This window comes from Haematobia irritans, chromosome 3, assembly GCF_050003625.1.
Source record: "Haematobia irritans isolate KBUSLIRL chromosome 3, ASM5000362v1, whole genome shotgun sequence".
Classification (NCBI taxonomy): domain Eukaryota; kingdom Metazoa; phylum Arthropoda; class Insecta; order Diptera; family Muscidae; genus Haematobia; species Haematobia irritans.
Genome location: NC_134399.1, coordinates 16,944,078 through 16,958,914, shown reverse-complemented (window position 1 = coordinate 16,958,914; position 14,837 = coordinate 16,944,078). Strand labels below are relative to the sequence as shown.

The 14,837-nt window shown below is 25.2% G+C and overlaps 1 protein-coding gene across 1 annotated transcript in view; it reads right to left on the bottom strand.

Moving 5' to 3' along the window:
- The window catches only part of arg (arginase), a 54,331-nt gene that overhangs the window by 38,312 nt on the left and 1,182 nt on the right, over positions 1–14,837 (bottom strand). Inside the window, exons 2-3 of the mRNA XM_075301021.1 lie at positions 5,510–5,707; positions 5,238–5,424 (exon numbers count right to left, since the gene is read on the bottom strand). Of these exons, the coding sequence (XP_075157136.1) occupies positions 5,238–5,424; positions 5,510–5,707 (385 nt within the window). The remainder of the gene's footprint in view (positions 1–5,237; positions 5,425–5,509; positions 5,708–14,837) is intronic.

Genomic DNA, 14,837 nt, shown 5'->3' with positions numbered 1-14,837 from the left:
AAAGACAGAGAGGGGAGTTTGTCATTTAACTGTAAATGTCGACGCAAAGAGCGTAATTAGACAACATTTTATGTTGGTATCACAATCAGGGCTGCCAATAAAAGTTTAAGAAGAAATCGTCACTTTTTTTTAAAACATATGTGTTCAGATTTTATATCCTAACCCACATAGTGTTTAGGGAATATACATTTTTATTGACTTTAGACTGCATAAAACATACTGATCGACTCAGAATCACCTCTTGAGTCGATTTATTCGTCCGTTCATCGCTCGGTCTGGCTATGTTAAGTATTGTTCGCAGGATTCCGATCGATTTCAACAAATGGGGCCGTATTGAGCTCATTTACTAACCGGTCGACTTCAAATTTAATACAAGGTAATTAAGTACCTTTAAAGTAAGCAAAATTGATTCGACATCGGTCAAGATTTCGAATTCGCTCGATTTTCCCAAATTTTTGAACGGAGTAAATATCGTAATTTCCGAGGCAAACATCGGATACTGCTATTTTTTGAATCAAAAATCGTCAAAATGCAGATAAATCGGCAAAATTGGCAGCCCTGATCACAATGGACTGAATAGTCTAAGTGAGCCTGAAATATCGGACTGACTCAGAGAAAGTACACCAAAGAAACTTGTTAGTAGAAACAGCAGAAAGGTCTCTTAAAACATACAAAATTGGTGGAAAGGGAAGGAAAGACGGTTGCCACTCGAGCCAAAAATAATCTACCAAAATTTGAAGAAAATTTTACCAAAATAACTACCAAACAAAAAACTCTTATTTTGCTGTGTTTGATCAAATTTTTGTGGCTATTATTAAAAAAAATGCTTCTTCGAAAGAAAATTTTATTTCTATAGAAAAATTTTCTCAAAATTTTATTTCTATAGACAAATTTTGTCCAAATTTTATTTCTATAGAAAATTTTGTTAAAATTTTATTTCTATGGAAAATTTTGTCAACATTTTATTTCTATAGAAAAATTTTGTCAAAATTTTATTTCTATAGAAAATTTTCTCAAAATTTTATTCTATAGACAATTTTTTCAAAATGTTATTTAAAAAAAAAAATTGTTAAAATTTTTTTTCTATAGAAAATATTCTCAAAATTTTATTTCTATAGAAAATTTTTACAAAATGATATTTCTAAAAAAAATGTCAAATTTTTGTCAATTTTTTTTTCTATAGAAAGTACATATTTTCAAAATTTTATTTCTATAGAAAATTTTGTTCAAATGTTATTTCTATACAAAATTTTGTCAAAATTTTATTTCCATAGAATTTTGTCAAAATTTTATTTTTATATTTTGTCAAAATTCTATTTCCATAGAAAATTTCTTCCAAATTTTATTTCTATAGAAATTTTTCTCAAAATTTTATTTCTATAGAAAATTTTGTCAACATTTTATTTCTATAGAAAATTTTCTCAAAATTTTATTCTATAGAAAATTTTGGCAAAATTGGTAGAATTCTGCTAACTGTGGTAGCCGTGGAAGGCACTCGCTGTTTGCTGAAATAGCAAACATCGTCAGCTATGTCGATAACCTGTTTTAGTAACTAACAGAAGACAGCGCCTATTATTTTTGCAGACTTTTCTCTAGATTTCTCCCCGCTTCCGAGTTTTTTTTTTAAGCCTGAAACACTAAACCTTAAAATTTGGCAATATATCTCAAATGGAAATAAAATTGAAGTTTGAGAGTATCTCGATTTTTTCATTATTAGAAAAACGAATTTTTGCGATTCTCAATATTCGAATATTGGGGTATATAAAATCATGCATTTGTGGACGTAAATCTTTTTTTTCCATATCAGATCAGTTCAATATTTATTTGTTTTTTTTTTCGATTTCGGTTTGTTTGTTTAATTTATTTAAATTCATAATTTATTTTATATCTTCAGTTTATTCTATATTTAATTTCTAGTATGGCTTTAGTTTCTATCCTCTATGGGCTGCATATATTTTTTAAAATAGGTTGTGTTGATAGTTGATTTTTCATTTGGTAACATAGGTTGTTTCGCTAGGTCTTACATATATCCCACTTTTTTCTAACCACCACCCCAACCCCCGAATGAGGACATTTAAATATGTTTTCTGAGCGTGGGCTATTTTCTCAGACTCAGTCTGAGTATTTTTCAGTTGGCTTCCTGTTCTGTTTTTATATCACTTACATAAGAAAAAATACGTTTTGGATTTAATTAAAAAAACCCATTGGCAGTGTAAATTAAACTAAAAGAAATTCTTTAGAATTCTGTAGATCATATAATTGTAAATGTTAATCGATCTACAGAATGAAAAATGTTAATACTATTTTTGATGAACAGTTGCCATGGTTTGGGGGGTTTTAAAAGAATCATTTTTGGTTGTTTTATTCATGTGGCACTGATTTTATTTAATAATTTCGAAAAATTCCAAAATAATTTTTGGTTTAATTATTATTGAATTGGTTTTCGAAATTTACATGTCACACCCTAATATTAGCAGCATCAAATGAAATTATCACTGAAAGAACTCACTACGGTTTTTTGCAGCAATTTTTGAAATTTTTTTCTTTATAACCTAAAAGAATATATTACGACAATCATAAGTAAATATCAGTAATAAGCACAAGGAATAACATTTGATGCTGGTATATTTTTCTAGGGGTACATTTGTCTAATACAATTTCCCAAAAAATAAATTTTGTTATTTTTTTCTGATTTCTTTGCGTGTATATTCTTATATTTTTCCTTTCAAATCACAATACCACCAATTGCTATAATCCTTCCAAACAATTCTTCCTTTGTCCTTAGACAATTTGAAAAGGCAACGATTTTCTGTTTTTTTTTTGGATCTTGGTATTTTAGTTTCGAAAAATTTCAGTACGCGGCGTAGTACTGCTCTCTGGCACGTTGTTTTCAGTTGTCCTTATAATTTTTTTTTCTAGAGTGGATCATGGTTTTCTTGGTTTTTCTTATAGTGTATATGTCCGTCGTTTCGAATTTTCAGTTGTTTAAATAAGAAACCATAAAATCACATATATATGAATACAACATGTGAATTCACTGTGAATTCAAATTTATTTATATTTGAATTCACTTTGAATTCACATATATTCCAAATATAAGTGTTTTTTATTGGGAAGTGGTTTTTTAATTCGAAAATTTTTGATTTTATATGAAAATTGGCACTTGAAAAAGTCGAAATTATTTTTATAAAAAAAAAAACAAAACGCAAGGCTTATCAAAAAACAAAAACCCGCTTTTAATGTTAAAGGCCTCGTTTTCAAAATGTATCATTTTATTTTTTAACAATGAAACTGTATTTTGGTAAGTAATTTGAATTTTTATAATTTCCGCCTTAGAACCGGAAGTAAAAGCTCGATATTTTTAAGTTTATTTTGTTTAATATACAACAAGTTCCAGTGATTTTGTTTTTTTTTTTTTTGGTGAAAAAAAGAAACAAATACCCGTGTAACAAATAACTTTTTCTCATAACTTATATTTTTGTTGTCATCTGTGTCAATTGTTGAAATACAAAAGTTTTAATATATTTTCTTTGGTTTTTATAAAAACAAAATAAAATATTTTGTTGTTGCGTTTTTAAGTTTAGCCAACAAAATCACTCTTTATTTTAATGTAAAATTTTCAAAAATAATGTTTGTGTTGTTTTGAATCAAAATCAAAATGAAACATACACCTTTATCCATGTTTGCAAAGAAACAAAAATTTATAAGTTTTTGGTAAGTAATTAATTATTGTAATTGTTTATATTTATGAGTTACGATTCTAAGTTAATTATTATGTCCTTTAGTGTATTGAATTCACTATGTCATATCACCACAATCAAGACAACAAACGCTCGACTTTTCTGAAACTATAACTAAAATGTCTTATTTGTTTTTCTTTCAGTGTACAATAACTTTATTTTTCACAGATAACAGTTTTATAGTTTTCATGGTTTTTATTTGAACCCTATGGAAAAAAGTATAGAAATTATTTCAGCAGCTTAGATGACATAGTTATGTCCGCCCCCATTGTAAACGTGCTAAATTATTTTATTGTATAGTTGAATTAATATAAATTATTTTTGTTTTTAAATTAAATTAAATTAAATTAAATTAAATTAAATTAAATTAAATTAAATTAAATTAAATTAAATTAAATTAAATTAAATTAAATTAAATTAAATTAAATTAAATTAAATTAAATTAAATTAAATTAAATTAAATTAAATTAAATTAAATTAAATTAAATTAAATTAAATTAAATTAAATTAAATTAAATTAAATTAAATTAAATTAAATTAAATTAAATTAAATTAAATTAAATTAAATTAAATTAAATTAAATTAAATTAAATTAAATTAAATTAAATTAAATTAAATTAAATTAAATTAAATTAAATTAAATTAAATTAAATTAAATTAAATTAAATTAAATTAAATTAAATTAAATTAAATTAAATTAAATTAAATTAAATTAAATTAAATTAAATTAAATTAAATTAAATTAAATTAAATTAAATTAAATTAAATTAAATTAAATTAAATTAAATTAAATTAAATTAAATTAAATTAAATTAAATTAAATTAAATTAAATTAAATTAAATTAAATTAAATTAAATTAAATTAAATTAAATTAAATTAAATTAACTTAAATTAAATTAAATTAAATTAAGTTAAATTAAATAAAATTAAATTAAATTAAATTAAATTAAATTAAATTATAATAAAAATTATAAATAAATAATAAAAATTTCAAACCAAATTTTATTTTCATATATCTATTTTCTTATTACAAAAATATACTTTTCGGTATTATTTTTAAATCATTCATATTAATATTTATTATTTATTATTGGTGTTCACATTTATTAGTTGCACTTTAATTTTTCCTGATATAACTTTCTATTTGAATTAATTTTCTGTTTCCTATGATTTCACACATTTTTAGTTTTCAATATATTACAATCAAGAATATTATTCCTTGGAGCTAGGCCTGATCCCTTTCTAATCTCTATTCTTAGTACAAAAATAAAAATTAAGACTGATGAATTAAAGAAAAAGAAAAACAGAAATTTTTATCTAACAAAGAAGCTGAAATAATGACGCTGTGATATTTTTTTGAAAATAAAGAGTTTATATTAAAATATATATACTTTTACCGAATATAAATAAATTTGTTTTTAAAACAAATTATTTTTTATAATTTTTTATGAATAAAATCGAAAAATAAAATGAGTTTTTTGCTTTGTTAAACTTACCATTTTGGTGCTATATCATCTAAATGTGCATGTTTCCAGAAATCTCTTAATTCTTGCAGCAGAAACGATACAGGCATCCCATGTATATTTCCTGAAGCACTGGTTGAGTGTAAATTTATATCAGCATGTGCATCCACCCATACTAATGATAAATTGGGTGAATGTACTAAGTGACCAGCTACGGAACCTTTATATACAGGTTGTGTTTTGTTTTAGAAAAATGTAATAAATGAATAAACGGTAAGTTGGGTTGCATTCATCGGAAAACTTACCAAATCCAATGGCATGATCTCCTCCCAAACACAAGAATTGATCTTGCTCTTGAAGAATTTGAGGTATTTTTTCTATTAAGGCTCTGTTGCAGTTCATAAACGATCCATAGTTTTTCATATTTTTATATTGGGCAGGAGTCTGAGAATCATCAATGAGTTTATAATCCAAATTACCATAATCCGAAATTAATAAATTTCCTTAAAATAAAATGAATGGATTTGTTTTATTCTTGGGGAACGTTAGGCATTTCATTGATATATAAAGAGAGATTAAATTAATAGTAGCCCATTACACATAAAGATTTGAGATATATTTCAATTCATTACGCTTTCACAGTATAACATTTGAAATCGTATTGAATTCAAATATTTTCCAAAGGGTTCTGTTTATTGGGCGAAAAGTAACTATTTAAGGTAAGTAATGCAAAAAAGGCAGACTATTATGTTAGAGATAATATTGAAGATAGACAGGTTAAAAATTGAGGCATCTACTACACAGAAAAAAACTATCATGAGGCATCTACTACACAGAAAAAAAACTATTGTATACCTGAACCACTGTGGAATAGGGTATTATAAGTTGGTGCATATATTTGGAACACTCAGAATGAGACGAGTTAGATGCATAATGTCTTTGGCAATATTGCTCAGGACTGGTCCCTGAGTAACACACCAAATTGTAATCAGAGTGCGTACGTTATATGCTATTGTAAAAATTAATTAATTAAATTAAATTAAATTAAATTAAATTATAATAAAAATAAATAAATAATATAAATTTCAAACCAAATTTTATTTTCATATATCTATTTTTTTTTATTACAAAAATATACTTTTCGATATTATTTTTAAATCATTCATATTAATATTTATTATTGGTGTTCACATTTATTAGTTGCACTTTAATTTTTCTTGATATAACTTTCTATAACATTTGAAATCGTATTGAATTCAAATCTTTTCCAAAGGGTTCTGTTTATTGGGCGAAAAGTAACTATTTAAGGTAAGTAATGCAAAAAAGGCAGACTAATATGTTAGAGATAATATTGAAGATAGACAGGTTAAAAATTGAGGCATCTACTACACAGAAAAAAACTATCATGAGGCATCTACTACACAGAAAAAAAACTATTGTATACCTGAACCACTGTGGAATAGGGTATTATAAGTTGGTGCATATATTTGGAACACTCAGAATGAGACGAGTTAGATGCATAATGTCTTTGGCAATATTGCTCAGGACTGGTCCCTGAGTAACACACCAAATTGTAATCAGAGTGCGTACGTTATATGCTATTGTAAAAAAAGTTAAAATTTGGGAACTACTATGTTTGAGTTAAGGGTGAGTCACATAGCATGCGTTAATCATGGGTTGATATTGTTCAGTGTGAAGCACTCTAACAAAACTGTTGCTTTCAAAGAGAAAATTCAACTCTTCCATCAACGGACGCATAAACGCATAGTATGTAACTCAATCTTTACACGATAAAAAGCATATGACGCATGAAGTTGGCGAACTTTTCAATGCGTCGAGTGCGTTGAAAACACAAAACAACATGTAAACAAATCAACAAACGAAAGAGTCTAAAATAGGGGCGAGGAATTATTGAGGAGTTTAAAACCATAAAGTCATATATTTTAAAAAGTGCGTGGAATTTTGACATTGTAGATATATTGGCGAAAATTTGCCGAAATTCAAAATGGAATAAAGTGATAAAGATTTTCATATATTTTTGTAAAAATGCTGCCCCAATCAATGATAAAACTTTAAGGAAACTTACTACACATAAAAAACATATTTTTTGTTTTCGATAACGAAATTAAGTGTCCAATTAATTTTTAATTGAAATGATAGTACCAATTAAAAAATTATTTGAAAGTCAATTAAAAAAAACTAATTGATCCAATTAAAAAATTAATTGATACTATTAATTTTTGTGATTGATTTTTGTTTCAATTAAAAAATTTGTCGAAACAATGAAATTTTTAATTGAATATTTTTTAAAACTCAATTAAGACTTTAATTGGAAAACTTTCGTTGAATACTTATATTTATACATTTTAAATGTCCTTATTATACATTATTTATTACATTTTAAATGTTTAAATTATTACATTTAAATGTTTTATTTATACATTTTAAATGTCCTTATTTGGGTACGTTTCAAAAGAGACTCACCAATGAAGGTGCTAACATATTAAGAGAAAATTTAGTTGCCGTTTTGCCTACTAGTATATGACAAAAATTGTTGGGATTACATTGCATGTTAGGTTAGGTTAAAGTTGCAGCCCGATTTGATTTAGGCGCACTTAGACTATTCAGTCCATTGTGATACCACATTAACTAAAAGTACCTATTACATATAGGTACAATAGGTAACACGTTAGGTAACGGATATACGCACATATCATATAAGAAAAACGAAAACGCATATAAAAAAGGTAGCAATAACACCATGTCCTTTAGCAGTGGTTTGGTGCGATAAATGTTTAATGATGTTCTTCAAATACTGAATAAAAATTAAGTGTCGTAAGTTTGTTTTAATTTAATAAGAAATCATGGGCTTTAGTAAACTAGACCCTAAAGGACTGTTCCGAAAATAAAATGAACTACAGATAAAAAAGAGATGTGCCTAACGTAGTGGTTTACACTCTGGGAAACCACTTCGACAAAAAGTTTGAAACTCGAATTCCCAACAGTGAGGCGTGGTGACCCCGGGGAATAAAAGATATATAGATTTCTACACTGATGGCTCCAAATTGGATGGACAATGGGTTTCGGAGTATATTCTAAAGATCTGGAACTTCGAATAGCGAAAGGATTACCTAATCACACTCAAAAAAAAGTGAACTCTCTATTTCACTAAAGCCAATTTAACTTTATATTAGTTCATAGAATTATTATGTTTAGAGAAAGTTTCATTTACTTTAATAATTTTTTGCGTATGTTAGTTAAATGAACTAAAAATCGGGGGAAAATTATACAAAAATTAAGCATAAAGATTTCCTAAATTCGTATTTCTCACAAAATAGTTCATTATTTCTTTAAATTTGTAAATTTTATTAAAAATACATCCATCATGAACTTCATATGTCACTAAAGCCATTCTTGCAATTTTGAACTCCAATTTTTTCCTTCAAACTACAAAATTTTCTTATCAAGTGAAAAAAATTATTTATGTATAATAAATTTTCTTGAATTTGTCGAAAAATATTTACTTATTTTTGTCATATCGGCGTGATGCCAGCGTTTGTAATACTGTTTAGTTAAAAATTTCTAAAAATATTAAAAATTTTCTAAAATTAACCAAAAGTTTTCTTCCTGGTGGGTTCACTGTTTTTTCAGTGCACTGTAGTGGTTCTCTGGCTGAAATATTAGCAATAAAAGAGGTGGCGAATTGGCTGAGAAGTAACGTTCCAAAAATTGTTGGCATTAATATATACTCAGACAGTCAACCTGCAATAAAATCCTTGCACTCTGTGTTCCTTTACTCGAAAAAGGCCATCGACTGCCGCAAATCTCTCAACGCGATGACTGAGCAGTACAATATTCACCTAATATGGGTAAACATACCGGGGAACTGCGAAGCAGATGTGTTAGCAAGGCTAGGAACTACCTTACATATTCCAGGGGAACTAGAATCGTTGGTATGTCTCTGGCAACCTGCAAGCTCATACTTCGTGAGAAGGCCGTCATGGTGGCAAATGTTCGATGGGAAAATTGCAAAGGTTGTAACGACACCAAGCAAATATGGCCCCATTTAAACTTTAACCGCACACTAAATATGCTAGTGTTCTCAAGACGTCAGATATCAATTCTGATATCTGCTATAACGGGTCGCTGCCTGATAGGCGAATTTGCAAAAACTATTGGTGCGAAGTATAATGACTATTGTATGAGCTGTCATGATGCGGAGGAAAAGGAATCAATTAAACACCTCTTGTGTGAGTGTCCTGCATTTTGTGTAACGCGTAAGCAAATTTTAGGGGCATATAGTTTTAGATTACTGGCGGACCTGGAAAACGTTAACTTAAGCAGTCTGTTAATGTTCAACAACAAAAGAAAATAATAGAGAAAGTTCAGTGGTTAAAACTAGAAGTGCCCATATGTAATAGGTACTTTTAGTTAAATGTTGTATCACAATGGACTGTATAGTCTAAGTGAGGCTGAAACTTAATCGAGCTGCCACTTTAACCTAACCTAACCTAACAGATAAAATTAATGAATCAATCTTTAAGGCCACTTAAACGATCATATCTGTAGGTTAGGTTAGGTTAGGTGACAGCTCGATGTATCAGGCTCACTTAGACTATTCAGTCCATTGTGATATCACATTGGTGAACTTCTCTCTTATCACTGAGTGCTGCCCGATTCCATGTTAAGCTCAATGACAAGGGACCTCCTTTTTATAGCCGAGTCCAAACGGCGTTCCCCATTGCAGTGAAACCACTTAGAGAAGCTTTGAAACCCTCAGAAATGTCACCAGCATTACTCAGGTAGGATAATCCACCGCTGAAAAACTTTTTGGTGTTCGGTCGAAGCAGGAATCGAACCCACGACCTTGTGTATGCAAGGCGGGCATGCTAACCATTGCACCACGGTGGCTCCCATCATATCTGTAGATTGGTTTGTAAGGCGACTTTAAGTCATTCAACCGTCGAGCTGAACATTATAGGTACCTATTACGAATATCTGGTATGGCGTCACAACAAATCAAACCTGAGGTATATACGCCGTCATTCAATGTATCGCCAATTTCAGGGCCAAGTAGGGGAATTCTTCTGAACTTACCAAATAGGACAATGGCTCAGCGTTATGACATAGGGCATAAGGTTGTCACATTTGGTAGAACTCTATCAAAAATGGTAGATTTTTTACTATTTATAAATTGGTAGAATTCTTGATGTTTTGGTAGATTTTGACTAATGTTCCTCTCCAACTAAGAGGTACTTAAAATAAAAAATAAAATGTTGACCAAATTTTCTATTGAAATACAATTTTAACAAAATTTTTCTATAGAAATAAAATTTTGCCTACTAGTAAATGGCAAAAAATTGTTGGCATTACATTGCAGTTTAGGTTAAAGTGGCAGCCCGATTTGGTTTAGGGCCACTGAGACTATTCAGTCCATTGTGATACCACAATAACTAAAAGTACCTATTAGGTAACGGATATAAGCACATCTCATATAAGAAAAAAAACGCTTATAAAACAATGTAGCAAATACCATATCCTTTTGCATTGTTTTGGTGCGAAAAATGTTTCATATAAGAAAAACGCGTATAAGAAAAAAACTGATAAAATGAGAAATCTGGCAATCACACAAGACCAAAATCCCATTATAAAAAGTTTTCTATAAGAAACTTTTATGTGTCGATTTTTTTAGTTTTTTTTTTTATTCTATTATGTTGAAGTTATTTAATATAATTTGTAACTTTTTCTTTTTTAGATTATTTTAAATCGTAGCTAATTAGCGAACGAGTGGTATCACGAAAGACTATAAAACTAATCACATTTAAAAAGTACGAGTACATATTGACTGCATTTTTTTTAAGTTTTGTTTATTTTATTGTTCAGATAGGAGTTCTTAAATTTTCTATTTGAACTTTTTTTATAAAAAACATTTTAAAACTATGAACCGAAATTTTGTTACTTTTTTCTAAAACATATTTTTGTGAAATATATTCCTATAAGAAAGAAATTTATTTTATAAATGTATATGATTATAACAAACAGTTTTCTTATATGTAATAATTGTCTTTAAAGGCAGCGTTGCCAGTATTGGGGCTTTTTCTCCAAATTTGAGATATTTTTTCATGAATGGGGACTGAATTTCTGAGTTGGGGACTTGGTGGGGAATTTTCCTAAATTTGGAAATTTTTGTGGGAATTGCTTCGAGAAATCGGTTTAACCTTTTTCAAAAATGAATATTTCTAAAGAAAATTTTATCAAAATTTTATTTCCATAGAACATTTTTTTCTTCAGAAAATTTTGTCAACATTTTATTTCTATCGAAAATTTTGTCAAAAGTTTATTTCTATTTAGTATAAGGATTCTTTTAATAAAACTTCCGTATAATTGAAATGTCACTAACCGAATGAATTTTTAATTTTTTTTTTCACAATCATTCATATTTAAAATATTTGTATTATATAAAGTACCTACAATAGAAAATTTTGTCAAAATTTTATTTCTATAAAAAATTTTTCTCAAAATTATATTTCTACAAAAAATTTTGTAAACAGTTTATTTCTATAGAAAAATTTCTCAAAAGTTTATTTCTATAGAAAATTTTCTCAAAATTTTATTTCTAAAGAAAATTTTTCTCAAAATTTTATTTATATAAAAAATTTTGTCAACATTTTATTTCTATATGGAAAATTTTGTCAAAATTTTATTTATATAGAAAATTTTTCTCAAAATTTTATTTCTATGTAGAACAGTTTGTCAAAATTTTATTTCTATAAAATTTTTTTCTCAAAATTGTATTTCTATATGGAACATTTTGTCAAAATTTTGTTTCTACACACAAACAAATTTCACGAAAAATTTTCCAATTAAAATTTTAATTGAGTTTTAAAAAATATTCAATTAAAAATTTAATTGATTCAACAAATTTTTTAATTGAAACAAAAATCAATCACAAAAATAATAGTATCAATTAATTTTTTAATTGGATCAATTAACTATTTAATTGACCTTCAATTAATTTTTTAATTGATACTATCATTTCTGTGATTGAAGACATTTCAATTAAAAATTAATTGGATCAATAAATTTCGTGATTGAATCAGAAAATTTTTTTTTTATTTCTATAGAAAATTTTTCTCAAAATTTTATTTCTATAGAAAATTTTTTCAAAATTGTATTTCTACGTATAACATTTTGTCAAAATTTTATTTCTATATAGACAATTTTGTCAAAATTTATTTTTATATAGAAAATTTTGTAAAAATTTTATTTCTATAGAAATTTTTTCTCAAAATTTTGTATATAAAAAATTTTGTCAATATTTTATTTCTATATGGAAAATTTTGTCAAAATTTTATTTATATAGAAAATTTTTCTCAAAATTCTATTTCTACAAAAAATTTTGTCAAAAGTTTATTTTTATAGAAAATTTTTTCAAAATTTTATATCTATATAAAATATTTCTATAGAACACTTTTTCAAAATTTTATTTCTATGTAGAACAGTTTGTCAAAATTTTATTTCTATAAAATTTTTTTCTCAAAATTTTATTTCTATATGGAACATTTTGTCAAAATTTTGTTTCTATATAGACAATTTTGCCAAAATTTTATTTCTTTAAGGAAATTTTGTCAAAATTTTATTTCTATTGAAAATTTTGTCAAAAATTTATTTTTATGTTGAATATTTTGTGATTTTTTTTTCTATATAGTCAATTTTGTCAACATTTTATTTCTATAGAAAAATTTTCTCAAAATTTTATTTATATAAAAAAATTTTGTCAAAATTGTATTTCTATATAGTATAAGTATTTTTTTTTTTAATAAAACTTCCGTTTAATTGAAATGTCAGTAACCAAATGAATTTATTTTTGTTTTCACAATCATTCATAAATTGTAATATAATTCTCCTGGCTTGTTTTTCCAAAAATAGTATTTAAAATATTTTTATTATATAAAGTGCCTACAATAGAAAATTTTGTCAAAATTTTATTTCTATATAGAACATTTTGTCAATTTTATTTCTATATAGAAAATTTCTCTCAAATTTCTACAGAAAAATTTGTCAAAAGTTTATTTCTATAGAAATTTTTTCAAAATTTTATTTCTATATTTTTCTCAAAATTTTATTTCTATAAAAAATTTTTCTCAAAATTTTATTTCTATGTAGAACAGTTTGTCAAAATTTTATTTCTATAGAAAATTTTTCTAAAAAATTTTATTTCTATGTAGAACATTTTGTCAAAATTTTATTTCTATATAGAAAATTTTGTGAAATTTTATTTCTATATAGAAAATTTTGTCAAAATTTTATTTTTATATAGAAAATTTTGTCAAAATTTTATTTCTATTGAAAATTTTGTCAAAAATTTATTTCTATTGAAAATTTTGTCAACATTTTACTTCTATGTTGAATATTTTGTGATTTTTTTTTTCTATATAGAAAATTTTGTCAACATTTTATTTCTATAGAAAATTTTGTCAAAATTTTATTTCTATAGAAAATTTTGTAAACATTTTATTTCTTTAGAAAATGTTGTCAAAATTTTATTTCTATAGAAAATTACTCTCAAAATTTATTTCTATAAAAAATTTTGTCAAAATTTTATTTCTGTATAGTATAAGGATTCTTTTAATAAAACTTCCGTTTAATTGAAAATTTCACAATCATTCATAAATTGTAATATAATTCTCCTGGCTTGTTTTTCCAAAAATAGTATTTAAAATATTTTTATTATATTTTTTGTCAAAATTTTATTTCTATATAGAACATTTTGTCAAAATTTTATTTTTATATAGAAAATTTGGTCAAAATTTTATTTGTATAGAAAATTTTTCTCAAAATTATATTTCTACAGAAAACTTTGTCAAAAGTTTATTTCTATAGAAAATTTTTTCAAAAGTTTATTTCTATATTTTTCTCAAAATTTTTTTCTACAGAAAACTTTGTCAAAAGTTTATTTCTATAGAATTTTTTTTTTTCAAAACTTTATTTCTATGTAGAACATTTTGTCAAAATTTTATTTCTATAGATTTTTTTTCAAAATTTTATTTCTATGTAGAACATTTTGTCAACATTTTATTTCTATATAGAAAATTTTGTAAAATTTTTATTTCCATAGACATTTTTTCTCAAAATTTTATTTCTATAGAAAATTGATTTTTTTTCTATATTGAAAATTTTGTCAAAATTTTATTTCTATAGAAAATTTTGTAAACATTTTATTTCTTTAGAAAATTTTGTCAAAATTTTATTTCTATAGAAAATTTTTCTCAAAATTTTATTTCTGTTAAAAATTTTGTCAAAATTTTATTTCTATATAGTATAAGGATTCTTTTAATAAAACAAAACGTTTAATTGAAATGTCAGTAACCAAATGAATTTATTATTTTTTTTTCACAATCATACATAAATTGTAAAATAATTCTCCTGGCTTGTTTTTTTCCAAAAATAGTATTTAAAATATTTTTATTATATAAAGTGCCTACAATAGAAAATTTTGTCAAAATTTTATTTCTATATAGAAAATTTTGTCAAAATTTTATTTCTATAGATATTTTTTCTCAAAATTCTATTTCTACAGAAAATTTTGTCAAAAGTTTATTTCTATAGAAAAATTTCTCAATAGGTTATTTC